The sequence below is a fragment of the Oryzias latipes genome, chromosome 11 (assembly GCF_002234675.1).
Source record: "Oryzias latipes chromosome 11, ASM223467v1".
NCBI classification, from domain to species: domain Eukaryota; kingdom Metazoa; phylum Chordata; class Actinopteri; order Beloniformes; family Adrianichthyidae; genus Oryzias; species Oryzias latipes.
In genome coordinates this window covers 4,309,081-4,330,109 of record NC_019869.2, presented here as the reverse complement: position 1 = coordinate 4,330,109, position 21,029 = coordinate 4,309,081, and the positions used below count along the sequence as shown (strand labels likewise).

The following is a 21,029-nucleotide window of genomic DNA, read 5'->3' as shown; positions in this document are numbered from 1 at the left end:
TGTTAGAAAATGTCCAATGTAAGCAACTTCTTTTCGGCGCAATTTCAAGTTTTCTGCATTTAATTTGAAGTTCTTCTGTATGCACCTGTTTAAGAACAGTCTTAGTTTCTCATCATGATCACATCCAGCAGCCTCTTGTGTCTCCCCTTAGCCTGTGATCAGTACATCATGTGCAATTATAAACAGACCAGGTAGGTTATCCAGAGCCTTTGTCAACTTCCTCTGAAAGATCACTGGTGCAGTACTGATTCCCATTGGCATCCTGAGCCAGCGGTAACGTCCAAATGGGGTGGAAAATGTTGTCAGGTAGCTGGACTCTTCTTCCAGTTTGACATGCTAGAATCTACTTTGACATCACTCACGGTGACAACTTCACATTTTGACAGATCAGGGAGATTATCTTCAATAGTCGCCTCAGTGCTTTGTTTAGAAGTCTTGGATCAATGCAAACCCTTGGTTTCCCATTTGATTTTTGGACAACCTTCATACCGCTAATCCAGTCTGTGCTTGGCTCTACAGGCGAGATTATTTCTCTTTGCACTAAGTCTTGTCGTTCATCTTTAAGTGGTTTCATCATTGCTACAGGAACACGTCTTTTTTGTGGCTGCACAGGTTTAATGGACTCATCTATTTCAACTTTGTGTACTCCATCCAGACATGCATCTCCAGTGAACACATTTGCATACTCTGTTTTTATCTGTTCTAATGTCCACTGCTCTATTGAGGGAGTATGCGAGGTGACGATGCTGTCTATTGCCATGATGTTCTCATAATGGATTTTAATGAGTTTCATGGCCTTACTTGCTTTTTTGCCCAACACCGGCACTGAGCAGTCTTTATTCTTGACCTGGAACTCCAGCTTGTAAAGCTTTTTCCTAGTGTTCTAAGCTTGCTTTTGTTGTAAATAACTAGAAGTGTCTTTGTGTCTTCCAGTCTTATATCAGGATTCAGTAAGTTAACTGGGATAACATTGCAAGTAGCAACACAATCTGTTTGAAATTTACAATGTCTTTCCTAAGAGCATGCAAGCAAAAAGTTTAGTTTCTGCTGCCTTCTTAATGTCTGTTGCATGCGCTGCGTCTGACCCTGTTACACATAGGATTTCATCATATTCATTGCTTTCGCATTCCGTCACATTATGCACTGATTTCCTTTTACTATGTTCTGCTGGCATCTTACACTTTATTGCAAAATGGTTCCCTTTGCCCCAAAATTGCAGGATTTGGTCAGCAGCTTTAACTCCGTGACGTAGCTGTGGATTGACTCACCCCCACCTTGGTTCCTCGAGAATAATTTGTAGCGTTCCACCGTCTCATTAGTGCCTGGACTACAGTGATCATCAAACCTCTCAATTATGTCTGCAATCTTCCAAGCATCCAGCGCCGATTCACCCATCAGCGTTTCTAGAAGCTCTCTGCCACTTTCTCCAATCAATCAGATAGGGAAATAATTTAACTTTCGCTTTTTCATCGTCGGCGGGAACAGTTAAATCCACATAAAGAATGAATTCTCTCCAGGTCTACCCAATCTTTGTAAGGTTACCGGACTCAGAGCAGAGTGGCTGGGGAGGTTTCAGACCTTCCACGGCTTCACGTAATGCAAGTCTCTGATTTTCCCGCGCCTCAGGGCGGGTTTGTGCGTACTTAAATTATTATTATTATTATTTTTTTATCAGACACTAGTTTGTTTTTTGTAAAACGTACTGACATGTTTCGGTAAAATACCTTCCGCCTTCATCAGGTGGTGGTGTGTGACGTCTTTAAAAACAGCTGATTGTGAATATGGTGGGGTCACCTGTCAAACTTTGACAAGTGACTCCGCCTCTTGATGTCCGTTTTTTGTTGGAAGATGTTACTCCAGGTGTGAGAGAGCAGGAAGGCCCCCTCATCCCTGTTCATGGAAGTATGGGCTCGCTTTCTTATCTCCACCACCTCCATGATCCATCTGCGGTGTCTGTTGTCTTCAGTGTGGAGGACTTTGGCCTTTTCCCAGTCCATGATGTGGTTTTCTTGTTTGCAGTGGTCCGTTATGGCTGATTTCATATTTTCTAGAAGTGCTTGTTGTCGTCTGGCTCTTGTTAGTATTTTATTTGTTTCCTTTTCGCATTTTTTTTTGATGTTCTGTTTTTCTTGTGATGAAGGTGCGTCCTGTTTCTCCGATGTATGTTTTATTGCAGGTGTGACATGGGATTTCATAAATTACATTGTATTTCTTATTTTGTTCGATCTTGTCTTTTGGGTGAACAAGAAGTTGAGCTGAGTTTTTTTGTACGGTGTAACCGGGGTGCTGATGTGATGTTTTTTCATGGCCCTTTGGATGCGTTCTGTTATTCCTCTGATGTACGGCAATGTGACCATTCCTTTGTTTTCTGATTTCTTCGTCAGATTTTTATTTTCTGCTTCCTTGTATTTCCTCTGCTCCACCTGTGTTTGTCCCTTTTTATGGCCCATTGAGGATATTGACACCTGGTTATTGCAATTTGTATGTGTTTCTTCTCTTCCGTTTTGTCCCCCTTGTCCGTTACCAGTTCTGCACAATCAAATAAGGTTCTTACGACGGATATTTTGTGAGTGGTAGGATGTTCTGAGGTTCATAATAAATATTGGTCTGTGTGAGTTGGTTTCCTGTATACTTTTAGTTTTATGTCCCTGTTTTTGGCGTGGGTGATGTTTATGTCCAGAAAGTTGACGGAGTTGTCTTTTTCCTCTTCATGTTTGAATTTGACTAGTCCCGTATCGTCCATGGTGTTCAGGTGGTCTGTGATCTCCTGTGTGTGTCCTGCTTTGATTTTTTCCAGAATGTCATCAACGTAGCGTTTCCATAAGGTTGGACTGAAGTGCTCCAGTGCAGATGTTATTGCTTTCTTTTCCAGGTCCTCCATGAAAAAGCTGCACATTGTGGCTAATAGTGGGTCGTCCATGGAAAAGCCTTCCTTTTGTCTGTAAATTGTGTTGCGGAATTGGAAATAGGTGGATGTAGTGGTTAAACAGAGAAGTTGTGTAATGTCGTTAACTGAGAGATTTGTGCGTTTCCTTAGCAATTTGTCTGCTGTCAACTGTACCTGCACTATTTGTAGTGTGGCTTCTACTGGAGTCCTGGTGAATAATGATATTACGTCATGTGAATTGAATATTTCGTTTGCTTCCATCTTTGTGTTTTTGAGTTCTTCTCCCAGCTGTTTTGCATTTTCGCAATGGTAGTCTGTGTTTCCTAGGAAGGGTTTCAAGATATCGGCAATGAATTTGGATAGGTTGTATGTTACTGATCCCATGCTGTCTATTATGGGCCTCAGTGGTGCTCCAGGTTTGTGTATTTTTGGAGTGCCATAAATCCGGAGGATGATGCCTGCTGTTGGTATGAGGTGATTGTAGGTTTGTTTATCTATTTTCTTTTCCTCCTGTTGCTGTTTCAGTATAGTCAAGTTTTTTCTTCTTTGCTTCTGTGGGGTCTCTTTTCAGGTCTCTTTTCAGGACCTTATAGGTGTTCCCGTCTTGAAGCATCTCATTCGTTATTGTTCTGTGTCCAGGATGACTGTGGTTCTGGCTTTGTCCGGCAATATTGTGATTTCTCTATTGTTTTTCAAACTGTGGATGGCTGCCATTTCTTTTTTGGTTATGTTACTTGGTGGTAGTTTTGCGGTTTTGAGGATGCCTGCTATTTCATTGCGTAATGCTGCTTTTTTCCCCTGGGTTCTGTATTCTTTCACATGCTAATTCGTTGGCTACGATGAACTCCTCATGCGGGATCTGTTTTAGGATCATGGCGTAGTTTAATCCGTATGACAATACGCTACGTTCAGCTTCAAATAGAGTGTGTTTTGATAGATTGCAGATCTATTTATCATTTATGGCGTTTTTTTGTTCTTGCTTTATTGCTGCTTTGGCTATTCGTTTTTCAAGTTTTGCTATGAGACGTTGATGCTCCCATTCATTTTGACTGTGCAACGTCAAACTGGAAACAAACACACAACAAATGTTCCTAATGTTACTGAAACAAAACAACAACAAAAGCAGCATTTTGAAATATGTGGGGTTTCTGTGTGAATTTGTCATGTGCAGCTCTGACCAGGTGATGCAATCTATGATGCATAGTGGTTCAAGCTGTCTTTTTCCTTCAGAAAAACCCCAATTTATGGAATTTCTCTCAATCACATCTCTTTAAATAGTTTCCGAGTAGAGTCACATTGATCTGGTGGGCAGTGGAAATTCCATTGATTAATCCCATTAATCATTTGCATTTTGCTTTAAGAAGTGATTTGTGTGTACCGAGAACACACAAAGTTTGAGTTGACCCCATTACAGGTTTTAAAAGCTCTTGTCAGTGCGGCAGAGTTTCCGTGTCTAGTAAGAAGAGTGCAGAGAAGATCTCAGTGCTGCTGCTGCTGGCAGTGATCGGCTCACATGCAGCTCCAAACGCCTCCGAGTGTGACGGTTTGACCAAAAGGCTGCCGACAAAAGACCTGAACAAGGTGAGGCACGGAGAGACGCTTTTATGAGGACATCGGGGCGGGGGAAGTTTGACGGCATGATGGATCAGCAGGTTATGGAGATGTGTTGACAGGCTCTGCAAGTGTGAAGGAAAGATGGAAGGTGACGTTTGATGAGCTCATTTTCTTTTATTCTTGTGTCTCGCTGTGGGTGATGAGCAGGTGGAGGAACATCTAGAGGTGGAGGTTTGACTGAGGAGGATAAGGATAGATGGAGGCAGATGATCGACTGTAGTGACCCCTAAAAGTCGTGCTCTGATGTGCAACATTTCCCTTCATTTGCTTCACAAACTTTTCAAACTTTTGTGATTTTTATTTCATTATTAAATTCTAACTTGTTTTCAGCCACTGATTCAAACACGCCTTTGCTTCATGCAGATTTTCAGGAACTGGGTTCTGGTCTGGTCCGTGTCCGACCATGAAGCAGCTGAAGGTTTGCTGGCAAAAGCCTCCAGCTCCCACGTGGAGTTTAAACTCCTTCCAGACAACAAAACTTTCACATACATCGACAGGAGCATATTCCAGTGAGTTCTGCCTCTGGAACTTAAAGCGTATCATTCCATGTGACGTTTCCTGTTCACGTGACGTTGGTTTGTGTTGCTGTTTCTCAGTCACAACCTTTCTTCCTGCACTACGAGCTTCATCCATATGACCGTACCATCTAATAATGAGGCCGAGCTCCAAACCCTGCATGCTGACAACATCCGTAAGTATCAAAAAAAGACGTTGTTTTCATCTTAATCATTGATTCATCTATTAGTTATTTAAAATTTTAATAATAATAGTTATAAAACATGAATTAAACAAAAAGGATAAAAAAACGGTGCTTTGGCTTTATAATGACCTAAAATGAGTTGTGTACTTTGTCCACTACTGTTTTTGTGTGTTTGTGTGTCAGGATTGGAGGAGGACGGACAGCCTGTGGAGTACAATGACACCGGAGCTGTGGACTTCTATGAGAGCTGCTCTGATTGTTTGCTGCTGGTCTACAAGTCCTCAAGATTTCGATTCGTGCTCAGCTACAGTAAAACCCATGTTCACACTGAAAACAGACTTTCGGTTTGACTGTTTGATCTCACTCTCATATGCTGTGTGTCAGAGGAAGAAGGGTCACATCGGGACGTGGAGCAGCACAAAGCCGCCCATGACGACCACAGGAAATTCGCCGAATGTCTGGGGTTCCCTAAAAAGAAGCCGTACGTCTATGATGGAGTGGCTGGTGAGTGTCAACCACAACACTGAGAGGACAAACAAACAACCGCGGCACAGTACTAGAAGAAAGGACAGTAAAGGCATTTGTTGTTGACAAAAATAACTAATTGTTTTTTTTCTTCTATCAACCCTAACTTCTGTCACAAGAAATCTGCTCCAGAAGCAAACCCTGATAACCAGTCTTAGGAGGAACGTTTCAACTTTTATCAGCAAGAAGCATTTGTAATGAAATTTAAAAAAAGCACAAACGTGTAATGAGTGTTTTGGATTCTCAATATAAAAAGAGCTGCTTCTTTTAAAAGGCCTTTTTTATTTCATATCTCATGTTTTATTTATGTTTTTTTGTTGTGGATAATCATAATTCCTGTTCTTTTGAGACAAAATACATATACAAAAATAACAGCAGTCTGTCATTATAGAACTGGAAAATAACAACATATATAAACTGCTCTTTAAGATCCACTAAAAAAATACTTATACTTATACTCATGTATGCTTAATAAAGAAACTTTTACTGTACTTTTTGTTAAGGAACCATCACCTGACTGTAGCCATGGTGGAAAAAATACTAATTTTAAAGCTTTTTGTCACAGTCAATAATATAATATTTAATTTGTTTTCCATTTTGCCTATGAAATAAATAATAATCATAATTTTAAGTTTACAAAATATAGATATTAAATACAGATTAAACTAATCTAATTACACTGCCTCACTTTTACTGGTAAACGTTTTCTTTTGCTAAGGGGTTACAGACACTTTAAAAAGTTACACAAAAGTTGGGCATTTTGTTCAGAATTATTAGGAGAATACTTATATAGAAGAACCCTATTACCACAGCTACAGTGAATCAGTTTAAAGCTTTTTATTACAGTCCATGATATAATATGGATCCTTAAATTAAAAGGAAAAAAACAATTCAGTTATAATTTTATTAAAAAAACTATTTTTTCAACTAGTTAAAGATGAGGTTTTGCAAAATATATTAATATTGTTTTTATTGTTGATGATGGTGTTGTTGAAGGTTTGTCAACTGCTGTTGTTCTTTTAAAACTTTATTATTCAAAACAAATAGAACAATTATTCTTGACAAGAACAATAGTCATAACATTAAGAATGCCAGGGGATGGTACATGTATTACAGAATAAATTGTCATGGTGCCTATGTCAGCTCTCCTCCCCCTCTTCTCTCTGCCTTGCTCCTGATGTGACACAGCTGCTACCACTCACCTCTTCACTTGCCTGCCTACTTAAGAAGATCCTGGACCAGCATTCATCGCCAGTTCGTTGCCTCTGATGGTGCATTGTTTGGTCACTATTTGTCTTGTTCAAATACTCTTGCTTTTTGCCTAAGTCTCGCTCTCTGTCTCATGCTCAGAAAGTCATTCCCACGAGTGGTCACCTGTGTCCTCAACTCTCACGGATCCAAGCCTCAACCTACCTCCAGTTTCGCCACGAGCTACTGCCGGATCTCCAGCCACGCCACGAGGCATGGTCGTATCTTCCGGTCACGTCATGAGCCAAGGACAAACCTCCAGTCACGCCACGAGCCATCATCCATTCTCCCGCAACACCAACTATCACACTGGACCAAGAAAAAAAAAATTATTACTCACCCACCATCTCACCTGTGTTTTCCTTCCGGTTTCCAGCATCTGGGTCTGTCTCATAAAGCTAGCCATGACAGAACGAACTGGCCAAACACCAGACCTAGCTGACCCGGAAGGACTTGGCCTCGCAGTTACCCAGCAAGGGATCATGCTTGGACGTCAAGCAGATGCCATATCTCAAATGGCCGCCGCTCAACAAGATCTGTTTCTTCGTCTAGACCAGGGGTCCCCAGATCCAGGCCTCGAGGGCCAGTGTCCTACATGTTTTTCAACAAACCTGCCATTGAGGCTCCTTATTGGCTAAACACACCTGATCCAGGTAATCAGCAGCAAATAAGGCAGGGTTTCTGGAAAACCAGCAGGACACTGGCCCTCGAGGCCTGGATCTGGGGACCCCTGGTCTAGACGGTATGACACAAACTATCCATGATCTAAACGGACAATTTTCTCATACTGCAGCAGCTGCATCCCAAGTATCCACCAGCAACTTAAGCCATCTCCTCTTTCGGTTCATTCACAGCACCAGAAAACTTCCGTGTACAACCGGAACCGTTCCTTGGAGACGTCGAGACCTGTGGAGGATTTATGTTACAGGGTCAATTGATCTTCCAGCAAGCACCCAAGTACTATCAGTCTGATCACAGCAAAATAACTTTAATCGTAAATTCCCTAAGGAATAAAGCTCTGCAATGGGCCCAAGCATTCATAGCATCCAATGCCATCTCCCATTTATCATATGACCGTTTCGTTAATGAATTTCGACTCATCTTTGACCAACCCCGTAAACAAGAAGAAGACACACGACGATTGCTGAACTAAAAACAACGTAATCGATCGGTCAGCGAACATGTGATCGAGTTTCAAATTTTAGCTGTGGAAGCATGATGGCCCGATCTTGCATTAAAAGGCATTTTCTATCAATCCCTTAATCAAAACATCAAAGACCATCTCTGCTCACAACCCGAAGCTCGAACTTTCGAAGTACTTGTGTCTGCGGCTCTCCGTTCAGATATCCGTCTTCGAGAATGCCAAAACGAAAAGAATCAGTTCCCTCGTAAAACCTCCACTAACAACACTTTCTCAATACCTACTGCTGATTCATCATCCAGACCTGAGCCTTTTTCTATCCATAAAACTCCTGAAGAACCTATGCAAATCAGACATTCAAAATTAACTGAAGAAGAACGTTGCAGACGCCGTGAAGAAGGTTCCTGCTTTTACTGTGGAAACAAAGGCCACCTTGTACTACAATGCCCCCTGCGTTTAAACACCAGGGCCCCCCGTTAAAAGACAGGCCGTGGGCGGGCCACTCTGTAAATAATACAGAGAACAATTTCTTATTTATTCCTGTCAAAGTCTGCTTTCAGTCCAAAATTCAGGATTTACGAGCCCTCATTGACTCCGGTACCGAGCAAAGCCTTATCGATCAGCAACTTGTCACCACAGCAACTTGTCTCTGCCCACAGAACCCCTGGAAGTACCCATCAAAGCCTCTGGATTAGGGGCATCAACACCTCTCTCAAATCACCCATCGCACCAAACCCATCCTTCTCATCTCATCCGGTAACCACAGAGAATCTATTCAGTTCCTCATTACTCCGTCCACTCATAACCCCATCGTGCTGAGGCTCTCCTGGTTAAAACTACACAACCGTCAGTTTAATTGGTCTCTACGTACTATTGTTAATTGGAGTGCTTACTGCATGGCCAACTGCCTCCAGTCTGCCATCCCCACTGTATCATTTTCCCACCACGATGAATCCTGTGAGGTGGATCTCTCAAAAATCCTTTCCTGTTATCATGACGTAAAAGACGTTTTTTGTTAAACCAAGGCTAGCTCTCTACCACCTCATCACCCGTATGACTGCTCTATCAATCTGTTACCTGGCGCCACCCTTCCCTTCAATCTATCGGGCCCAGAAAAATTGGCTAGGGAAAGCTACATTCAAGACGCCCTGTCTCTTGGACACATCAGGCTGTCCTCATCTCCTGTGGGTGCAGGGTTTTTCTTTGTAGAGAAAAAAGATAAATCGCTATGCCCATGCATTGATTACTGTGATTTAAATCAAATCAGGATCAAAGATGAGTACTCACACCCGCTCATAACCTCTGTTTTCTTTTTTTTTTTTTCTTCTTTTTTAACTTGTTCTGTCCAACAGTTTAGCAAACAGATTAGAGCTGAAGGCTTTTTGTGTTGGACAGGTTTTACTATCACAAAAAGAGGTTATATAGCTTCGAGAAACTAGAGTGTAGCTTTGTATAAACCCCTTTTTGTTGTATTAGTTTTTATTTATTTGTTACATTTAGTGTGTGTGGGGAGGGAGAGGGGAGAATGTGAGGGGAGGGTGGAAGAGAGTAAAAGGAAGAAAGGTGAAAAGGTGGGGGATACAAGCACTGATTTGAATAAGTTATTATTTTAAGCTGCAACAATTATACCAGATCTGCTGGAAAGACAAATATTACATCAAAGGTGAAAATCTGACTCTAATATGAGTGAAAAATAAAAAATAAATTTTTTTTTCCATCAATACACTGTGGGTAAGGAGGAGGGATGAAGCAGACAGGGAGCAGTGTGGCAGTGTGCACGTGCACGTGGGGGTGGGGATACATAAGCAACCCAGGGATCGCCACGCACCCACAGCCACCCCCCATAACCCTACAACCCTACACACTACAACCCCCCCCCCCCCCCCCCCCGCCATAATATCTGAGCCCCCCTCCCCAACCCTCTCAGTGCCCTCCCCTCTCTGTGATGGGGAGGGAAAGCCCCAGAGGGTCCCAGCGAGCCAGCCCCCAGGTCCGTCCTACCCATGCACTCACGCACACATACTCACAATCATCTGGTTACCCTCCCCACCCCCCGCCGCCTCGCAGTAACCCCCCCCAGCCGGCCGACCCCCAGCGCAGCATGCCCGACCCCCCCCGCAGCCGACAGGATTCCCATAAGCCCGGCCGCCCTGAGAAGACCAGGCGGGTGAAGACCGGCCGCCCCCCCCGACCCCACCCATGTGTGGAGGTGTCGGAGTGCTGTGTGTGTGCTGCAGGTAAAATAGGAGGTCCTCAGTGTGGGGGGCCCCACCGCTGCCAAGCCGCAGAGCCACCCACTCCGGGGTCCCTCTGAGTGTGGTGTGTATTTGCTGTGTGTGTGCTGCTAGCATGCAGTGTGTGTGTCTAAAGAGGAAGTTAAAATTGTGGGGGAGGCCAACGAAAGGTGAGCACGGATGTTTCACCGTGCCCCCCTCCACCAGACCCCCTCCACAAGGCCCTAGATGAATCAGAATGTCTAATATGCAAGTAAAAAGCGGGGAGGAGGGCGGGTGCCGACGAGCACCCAGAGAGGGGTATCCCCAGTGAGCCCCGCCAGCATACCCCTCCCATCCAGTTCCCGGAGCCCTATGTGCCTGTGTGCAATACTTGTTTGGGTGAGAGCGGGGAGGAGCAGGCAGATGGGCACAAACGGGGGAGAAGGCTCCCCCAAGCGACCGGCCCCCCAGCCGGCCGCGGTAGGCGCCCCCCCTCCCAGAGCGGCCAGGCAGCCAGACACGGCAAGCCAGCCGCAGTTGGAGGCCAGAGCCTCGCAGCGCCGAGAGACAGCCAGCAAGGAAGGGTCCCGGTGCCAGAACGGAGGGGCAGGGGGTCCAGCCCCACCATTCATACCCTGACCTCCCTAAGGACTAGCACGCCACCCCCCCAGGCCCCCCTCTCAAATAAATAAATAAATAAATAAATTAAATAATAATAATAAAATCAATAAATAAATAATAGTAATAATAATAATAGTAATGATAATAATAATAATAATAATAATAATAATAATAATAATAATAATAATAATAATAATAATAATAATAATAGTAATAATAATAATAGTAATAATAATAATAATTATAATAATAATGAAATAAACTCACCCAAGTGAACCCCTTAACCCCTGCTGTGACTGCGGCGTCGACCCCCGGGGGGCCAGGCCACGCGCCAACTACCGGCCACGGGCGAAACACCGGCCATGGGCAGACGACCCCAAGCCCCCCCCCCCAGCCCCCGCCACGGCTACCAGCCACCCAGCACGGCACCCGGCCGCCGTTCCCGGTCAGCCGCACTGCCTATCCCGCGCCCAGAAGGCATCCGCCCTCCGGAACCCCTGCTAAGTTGCCGGCAGAGTGTGCGCCCCCACCACCACACCATCCGGGCAACCAGAGCCCCGAGCCGGGAGAACGGCAGGCCCGGCAGAGCCCACCCCCCCAAACCCACCCCGGCCCACCCAACCAGCCAGGACCCGGCCCAACCTATCACCATCCCACCCCTATTAGGGAATGTGACTAATCAGCTGGAGCCAGGGAGAGTCTGAGGCCGACAGGTTTTTTGTGGAGGACATTATCTCTAAACTAATATGCTCTGACATGAGGTTTCTGTAGTGGTTGATGCTAAGATTATTTTTAGATTTCCAGTTTAGGCGGATAGTTTTCTTTGCGATACATACAGCAGTGAGAACCATATAAGCCTTGTTAGATTCCATGTTGATGTTATTCAGGTCACCTAATAAGCAGAATTTGGGGCAAGCAGGAATCTTATGATTAAACCAGACTGATAAATCCTCACAAACCTTACGCCAGAATGATTGGACAGGTGGACAGAGCCACAGAGCATGCAAATAGTCGTCTATGTTGTTACCTATGCACTATGTGCATATAGCAGACTGATTGAGACCCATTTTAAATAGCCTCTGTCCAGTGTAGTGAGTTCTGTGGAGAATCTTGTATTGAATAAGTTGCAAATTAGGGCTTTTGGTCATATTAAAGGCATTCAAACAGATCTGTAGCCAAAATTGATCACTAGAATTCAATGATAGCTCAGACTCCCATTTTGTCATGGGTAAGTAAATTGTTTCATCTATGTCCGATAACATCTTATAAATTTTGGAGGTGAGTTTGGGATTTTTCAGGTCAATGAAATGTGTTACTGTAAGGGGAAGGTCTTGGTCTATTTGGGTCAGGCAGTATTTAGTGCTTATAGCTGATTTAAGCTGCTGATATTCTAGAAATTTGTTTATATTAATTCCATAGGTTGAGGATAATGTTGAGAGGGACATAAATTTTCTATTCTGAATTATATGCTGAAACTGCTGGATTCCTTTGTTCTTCCATGAAGCAAAATGAATCATGGTTTTGTTAATCAAAATGTCAGGGTTGTTCCAAATGGGGGTAAGTTTACATGGAAATAATGTGAGGTTGTTTTTTTTAAGAAAATCCCACCAGGCTGTTAACGATGAGCTGATGTTTAAACTTCTGAAGCAATTGTGTTGTTTAATTTTAGAACTGAAGAAAGGTAGATTAGAAATATCTAGGTTATCTGTCACGCTGATCAGCGGAGGTGGTTGCCTCGCTGTGACCTGGAGTGCGCAGTGCCTCACATGAACGCGCAGCACCTCACACATGAGCGCACAGCTATGAGGGGCCGTATAAGACATTATTTATTCTGAACCATTCACATTCATACATTCTTGCTCTCACAGTCATATATACTCTCTTTCGCATACATATATTCTCTTACGCATCCATATATTCTCTCTCTCACATTCATATATATTCTCTTACGCATTCATATATTCTCACTTGCACATCCATATATTCTCTCTCTCGCATGCATATATATTCTCTTACGCATTCATATATTCTCACTTGCACATCCATATATTCTCTCTCTCGCATGCATATATATTACTTTACACATACATACATTCTCACTCTCATTGTCACTCTTAATAAAGAATGTATGTATGTGAAAGACAAGTATATATGAACGTGTGAGGAAGAGTTTATATGTGTGTGTGAGAGAGGAGTATGCATGAAACGGAAGTGACTTTGAATGAAAAGGAAGGCACTTTGAATGAAACGGAAGGCAGATGATTTCTCGTGCTCTGATTGGACGAGAGGCCGCCACCTCCCATTTTGAACACACTCTAAACCCTATCACTTGTACTGACTCATAACTATTAAGGTTACACAACTTAAATGTCATTTTGTAGTTGATTCAACTATAAAGTATTAAGCTCTATCAATATTTTTTCAAATTTAACTTAACAGTGCTAAATATTTTAAAGCTTATTTGTATCTAGCACTCAAAAATTTTAAGATCCCTGAAGTAGCGTCATGACGTCATCACGTACTGGTGGGAGGGTCTTTCGTTTTCTCTACGTTAGCTCAGGTGGCCATGTTGGATTTGCCGAATGCGAGTATGCGACGTTTGAAATTGAAAGTCAAGCATTTTATTTTTCTGCAAAGCGTTGCGATTTCGTCCCGCTTCAAGACGCCCCAACCTCGGTTTTTTTTTTTTTCATCCGCCTCATCGCTGATGGTGCCGTCTTGTCTTCAGCCCTGATTTAATTTGGTAAGTATCGTTCATGGTTTATTTTGAATGAATGCTTTAAAAATGCTCTTATACTACCGTAAATGTGATTTACTGTTGTTTAAACATATGTGTGTTATGATTGTTTTAGAGATTAATGTGGAAATGTATACATGATTAGTTTGTCATAGCAGACGTATGGCGAGCCCAGCCCAAAATGCATTTCTGCCACGACGCTGAAGTTAGCTTCCGATTCACAGCTTCCGATTCGCGAGGGCACAAAAGAAACATTCCGCTGCAGTTTTCGCACTAAGACCACCCTGAAACCGGGTCCTGTTCAAAAGCCGCTGGACCTGGACTGCTCAAACCTGGATTAAATTATACATTAGATACTAAAGAACACATTAAACACAGTTTCAGATTTGTGAAACCTTCCTCTGATTTGTGAAAATCTCAAATAGGTTGATTTTTATCGCATTTTACGCACTGAGTCCACCTTAGACCAGGTCCTGTTCAGAAACCGCAGGATCTGGACTGCTCAAATCTGGATTAAATAATAATTTAGATAGTAAAGAACACGTTAAACCCAGTTTCTGATTTGTGAAACCTTCCTCTGATTTGTGAAAATGTGAAATAGGTTGATTTTTATCCCATTTTACGCACTGAGTCCAATTCAGACCAGGTCCTGTTCAAAAACCGCAGGACCTGGACTGCTCAAATCTGGATTAAATAATAATTTAGATAGTAAAGAACACGTTAAACCCAGTTTCTGATTTGTGAAACCTTCCTCTGATTTGTGAAAATGTGAAATAGATTGATTTTTATCCCATTTTACACACTTAGTCCACTTCAGACCAGGTCCTGTTCCAAAACCGCAGGACCTGGACTCCTCAAACCTGGATTAAATTATGCATTAGATACTAAAGAACACATTAAATACAGTTTCTGATTTGTGAAACCTTTCTCTGATTTGTGAAAATGTGAAATAGATTGATTTTTACAGCATTTTACGCCCAGAGTCCACCTTAGACTAGGTCCTGTTCAAAAACCGCAGGACCTGGACTGCTCAAACCTGGATTAAATAATAATTTAGATACTAAAGAACACAATAAATGCTGTTTCTGATTTGTGAAACCTTCCTCTGATTTGTGAAAATGTGAAATAAGTTGATTTTTAATCACATTTTACGCACTAAGTCCACTTCAGACCGGGTCCTGTTCAAACACCACTGTGGGAAAAAGTATCATTTCATCGAATTTTATGCAATTTAAGGATAATGGGGACAAGGGAAGGACAACTTTAAGGAAAACACCATAACAGGGACTTTAAAGTAAATCAGAAAACAAACCAAGAAATATTGAACAGAAAAACAAAACTTAAGTCAGTGGTACATGCTAACCATGACCATAACTATTTGTCCAATCTGACATCTGTTTCCCAGTTTCTTTTGTATGTTGAGATTTTGAGACTCAGTGCGTAAAATGCTATAAAAATCAACCTATTTCACATTTTCACAAATCAGAGGAAGGTTTCACAAATCAGAAACTGTATTTAATGTGTTTTCTTTAGTATCTAATGCATAATTTAATCCAGGTTTGAGCAGTCCAGGTCCTGCGGTTTGGGAACAGGACCTGGTCTGAAGTGGACTAAGTGTGTAAAATGGGATAAAAATCAACCTATTTCACATTTTCACAAATCAGAGGAAGGTTTCACAAATCAGAAACTGGGTTTAACGTGTTCTTTACTATCTAAATTATTATTTAATCCAGATTTGAGCAGTCCAGGTCCTGCGGTTTTTGAACAGGACCTGGTCTAAGGTGGACTCAGTGCGTAAAATGGGATAAAAAATCAACCTATTTCACATTTTCACAAATCAGAGGAAGGTTTCACAAATCAGAAACTGGGTTTAACGTGTTCTTTACTATCTAAATTATTATTTAATCCAGGTTTGAGCAGTCCAGGTCCTGCGGTTTTTGAACAGGACCTGGTCTAAGGTGGACTCAGTGCGTAAAATGCGATAAACATCAATCTATTTCAGATTTTCACAAATCAGAGGAAGGTTTCACAAATCAGAAACTATATTTAATGTGTTCTTTAGTATCTAATGTATAATTTAATCCAGGTTTGAGCAGTCCAGGTCCAGCGGTTTTTGAACAGGACCCGGTTTTGGGTGATCTTAATGCGAAAAATGCAGCGGAATGTTTCTTTTGTGCCTTCGCGAATCGGAAGCTGTGAATCGGAAGCCAACTTCAGCGTCGTATTTCTGCCCGTAAGTTACGACAGTGATGAGGTTTTTTTTTTCAGAGGTAGAAATGATCTGTTATGCTGCAATCACACTAAACATGATCCGCGTGTGAAATTCGCGTTGGAGGCCTCTGTCTGTGGCTAAAGTTTGCTGCTGGACATTTGTCCAAAAATGTCACTCAAAGCCTCTAACGGTTGTGTGGGAGGAGCTACCGCCAACAGTTTTAAGCCTGGTTGCTACATGGAAGCATTGGGTTTTGAATGCAGCTTTAAGCTTTTATAAATCACTGATCTCCGTTATAAAAAAGGTTTTTGTAAAAATAAATTAATCAACGTGCTCGTGTTGTGTTCAGGTACCGAACTACAGAGTGTTCAGTGTTTCACCTCCAGGTAGACGCCAAGGCCAGCGAGGTAACTTGTCTCAGTTATTTGTCTAGAGCTATTTTAAAAAAAACAAAAAATGCAATGGGTTGTGTAGTGCAATAAATGTTTTTTGATCAGAATATAATTGAAACATTTTTTAACATTGAAAAATCTCTTTTGGACTTTTTCAGATACTGAACTTCAGAAGGTTCACCAGAAAGTCACCATTTCACCAGAAAAGAGGTGTCAGTGGGTGAGTTTTATACTTATTTAATGCATTCATCCTGAACTATTTCCATCATTATATTTATACGGCAGCATGGAAACATTTATGCACATTTTAACTAGCCAAAGGTCTAAATAGAGCTGAAATTATTTACATTTGAACTAAACATATTTAGATTGCAGGCTGAAGGTGGCACAATGGAATGGAGGTGCAAGTTGTGTTCTGTTACTTTGGCACTATGCAGTACTACATATAATACTGCAGTACTACATAGCCAATATTCCAAAGTGTTTCCACTGCCATGTATGTGGAGACACTTTGGAATATTGTCATGTCTTTATGACAGTATATTACAATAATAAAATGATGTTGCATTAGCACCATTCCATCATTTGAAACCATGAAAACTCATCTGTCAAGATCTGAAATGGATTTATGTAGAGTAGATGCAGTCAGAGGAAATTGTGCAGTTTTTACATGTTTGTGTAACTTAAAGCTGCCCTTTTCTGAGACTAAGTCCACCAAAACAGACAGGAACTGGCCAGCTTGGTTAGGATTTATGACCTCCAGGTGAATTTCTAATGTGCATAATTCAAAAACGGATAACAAATCATTTGTAAACAGCTGTAAGAAGCCAAGGTGCAACTTGCCTTAAAAATGACTTTGGGTCTTTGACCTGAAGTGGATCATGCCATGAACACTGTATTGTCCTCTTACTAGAAATAGACATCTAGAAAAGGTATCATTTTATTATTTCTTAAAGTTCCTTAAATAAATATTGGAAGTGTTTGCTTTGCATTTGCTTCAAAGGTAATGGATATTTCTTTTTATTCTTTTAGGACCAGCGTGACGTGAACATGAGACGGGCACTTGTCCTCCTTGCACTTCCTGTTTATCTGCATGAAGATGCCTCCAACTTCTTCAAGACCTGTACTGTAAGTGCACATGACTCCCTGTCAATGGTTTTCACTAATCCTTTAATATTGATTGAGATTTTATTGAGTGACATAATAAATAGGGCAATTGTTTGTAGTTTGTAAACTGAGTGATATTTTTAAATGGTTTTAAAAATGAGATGGAAGATGAAAGGCGAACATCAGGGACTCCTGATTGGAAGGAGCGGGAACCTTTTCGTTTACCATTTCTGCTCCTGATCCATCATTATTTGAATAAAGAAAAATGAAGCTTTAGTCTTAAATTATTTTATAAATGTCCTCCTTCGGAAAAATGCTAAAGAACTTTTTAAAAACACAATTTTAATTGGAGTTGGTCCTTAAAACATCATAGCCAGTTGATTAGAAGCTAACAGAATGTTAGCATGAAAAGATTCCCATTGACAGATGGCAGGAATGTCAGTTTTGGACATTAGTGTGATGAATATCTTTGAGGGTCTGAACTCATCTGTGTTTTTTGTTTTGTATTTTCCAGAATACCAGACCTCACAGACACTGCTGTGGGTATCTTCTCAGTTGTCGTGGTGATGCTCCTGATGCTGCCGTCAGTGATCCCACACATCTGGCTGACTAATCTCTTCTAACTCTTCGGGGACATCTATGCTCTGGACCTACAGCACCCCAAAAAACTTGAACTCGCCTTCATATTTATTCAGAATGCTGTCTTGAGCCTTGAGGACAGCAAACCACTGAAAGGACATTTATTGACGCTGAAGAATGTTTCGTTGAGTGAGTCTTCCAGAATGGACTATTTGTTGGTGTAAGTGTTATGTAACTAATGTGTTTTGTTGTGATCATTTGCTTTTTCTGCCGTACAATACAAAACCAACTCTTTTTGTCAATATGTTGTGTGGCACTCTTATAATGCAGTTTTATTGCACTTATTGTTTCTTCATCCTCTTGAATTTGTGCTTTTTTTTTAAAGAGCAATTAAAAAAAGTGTATTAAGCAATCACTATTGTGTGGCCTTCACGTTTGTTGGTTTTTATCAATGTTAGCCTTTAAAATGTAGTGGGGCAGTATCAATATCTCTGTTTAGAATACATTTTAAGCTGAAGAATTTTAAATATTTTCAATGCTACACATTTAATGAGTTAAAGAATTTATAAAGCATTTGAGTGAATTTTACATATTTTATGAGTTGAGTAATATAAAAATATAGTTAGTTAAAGCGTTTTTTAGTTGGAAAATATTAAAAACTTTAAGAATCTTAATATTTTTTATATGAAATAATACAAATGTAAGCCAACTGACAATATTAATTTTAATAAATGTTAACTTAAGTTTTAATAATATAACTTAACTGTTGCGTAATCTGTTACACAATAATTTTTAAGTTCAGTCAACTCGCTAGGGATTACAGTGCAGACGCTAACATGAACCAGCAAGAAATCCCAAATTAACAGACTTGTGGTGTGGAAAGGTATGTTTTTCAGCTAGCAGGAATAATCAAAGTATCCGTTCTCTGTTGCAAAATGAGATTGCCACAAAACCGTATATTATCTCATACTGGAACAGCTTTGGATGTAGAATTCAGTGGGAAAAGGTTTGGACCCTGCCACAAAAGTATTTCATCACCAATAAAATCAGAGAAATTTCTTTCAAAATTCTTCACAAATTTTATCCAGTGAAACATTTCTTTACTAAGTTTAAAAAAGATCTGGACATAAACTGTTCATTCTGTCATTCCTCACCAGAAACTGTGCCTCATCTTTTTTGGTTTTGCTCTTTCACTCAACTATTTTGGAAAGATGTGATACATTTTATAAGAACTCATCAATGTGAAAATTATAGATTATTTTACGAGCATATTATTTTTGGATATTTTACACAAGAAAGACTTAAAGTGTGGGTGACATGGCCTATTTTAATAAGCCAAAATATAGTAAATAGTTTCTATTTCATGTTGCGATTGTTTTTAATATTTTTCGAAAAAGAATAAATAGCGAAAAATGCAATATAAACAACGAGGACGGCCGCCGGCTTCACGCATTCCGCCGAATTCGCGCCGCCCTGTTTGTGACGTAACGAAAGGAAGACAAGGAAGACAACATGGCTAGCACCGATAGCGAAGCACAGAGTGATGCTACCGTCTCTATTAGCGATTTATCATCAGATGAACAGAAAGATGAAGAGGAAAGTTGCGGAGATTATCATGATGATGAGTCACTTTTGCAACCGTATCGATTCGAACCCTTTTGCGAAAGTGAGGAGGATATAGCAGAAAGTAGTAGGTCTAGTGATCATGCCGATGACGATAGCCAGCATGAAGATTCGGTTAGACTCCAGTAAGTCTAAAAAATGTATAAAATTAAATTACTCCACTTACCCTAAAATATACTCAAAATGTCCCCTTTTGGCCTAATCTAAACAAAGGTAAACACTGGTTTTCAACCCAATTTACAAAATAAATGTCACAAAATAAAAGTTTCCCAGATGGTACTACTCTTTAGTTAACAAAGTCACTGTATACCATTAACAACTGTGGAACATTAACAGTTTTACCCGTTTGAACCCGTTTGAAACCTTTTCTCGTGCGCGCGCGCGCTCACACACACACACAGTTCAGTTTACTCACGGTACCGGCACCTCAAAAGCAAAAGAAAAAAAACGTTGCAGGCCTGTTGCTTCTCTTGCAAAACATTGAGTGCGTTGAAATACTCCAGTTGGATCCAAGGACAACAGAAAACACGACTACTTCGCCTCAATGTGATCCATCGTGATGCACACTAGCTTAGCAGCCTCCGCTCCCGACTCCAGCGCCGTCCTCTCCGACCCAGAAAACGGCTCGCTCGCTTCCAGCTCACCCGCCTTTCCTCGACTCAGAAGCCAAGATCCTCCTCCCAACTCTCCGTTCAAAATTCTTCGTTTGTGTCCCGGTTTTTGTCCCTTCGAAAACGCAGACTTCTCTCCTGCAGATCTGGAGGGAAAAATCCTTCGCCGTCCACCTTCTTGAACTTTCCCCTTTTCAGCAGCGTTTCTTGTTTTGGGAATTTTATACACAGATACACTTTCACTAGATGTATTGCTACATCCAGCTGCCACACAACGACTTGGCATGTTGATGATTAACAGATTTAAACACGAGAGAAACGAAGACTACCTGTTTTGTTTACATGCTGTCCGAAGCGGAACTGCGAAAGTCAACGCCTTTCATGACGTCACAGGTTATATCGGGTTCACTTCCAGCCTGCGCTCTAGCGGCAGATCCAAATCTCTGATTCCTTCGAAAGATGTCTATTATTCATATGCTTCGGATTTTTTTCGACGCGAACTATTGGTATCAATAGAATCAGCGTTTAAAGGGCTTTTTTATTTGACAAAGTTGTTCAAAGCATGGCATCCACACTTTAATGCAGAAAAAAATATATGTAGTTAATTTACTTATAATTATGGCTAAATACTTTATACACAAGTGTAAATATGCCAACAAAAAAACCGTGTTTTATGTTTTTCAGAAAGAAATGGTTTTGTATGTGAACAGTATTAAATCTTCCACTAACAAAAAAGCTGTCAGAACAGTTGAAACATGGTCTCTCCTGAAACTTTAACAGATTCCTTTGCCTTATTATTTTTGTTTTCTTTTTGCA

General features: G+C 41.2%; 2 protein-coding genes across 2 annotated transcripts in view; both read left to right on the top strand.

The window, feature by feature from the left end:
• The first annotated feature begins 3,236 nt into the window (after positions 1–3,236).
• On the top strand, positions 3,237–5,999 carry LOC110015915 (saxitoxin and tetrodotoxin-binding protein 1). The gene is made up of 7 exons (XM_020707163.1): positions 3,237–3,303; positions 4,287–4,468; positions 4,865–5,010; positions 5,098–5,192; positions 5,385–5,510; positions 5,586–5,705; positions 5,832–5,999. The coding sequence occupies exons 1-7, from the start codon at positions 3,237–3,239 to the stop codon at positions 5,882–5,884; spliced, it is 789 nt and encodes a 262-aa protein (XP_020562822.1). The 3' UTR covers positions 5,885–5,999.
• Positions 6,000–7,640: 1,641 nt separating this feature from the next.
• LOC105355030 overlaps positions 7,641–21,029 on the top strand; it is a 28,305-nt gene continuing 14,916 nt past the window's right edge. Inside the window, exons 1-2 of the mRNA XM_020706973.2 lie at positions 7,641–7,903; positions 8,775–8,871. Coding sequence (XP_020562632.1) covers positions 7,719–7,903; positions 8,775–8,871 — 282 coding nt within the window. The 5' untranslated portion in view covers positions 7,641–7,718. The remainder of the gene's footprint in view (positions 7,904–8,774; positions 8,872–21,029) is intronic.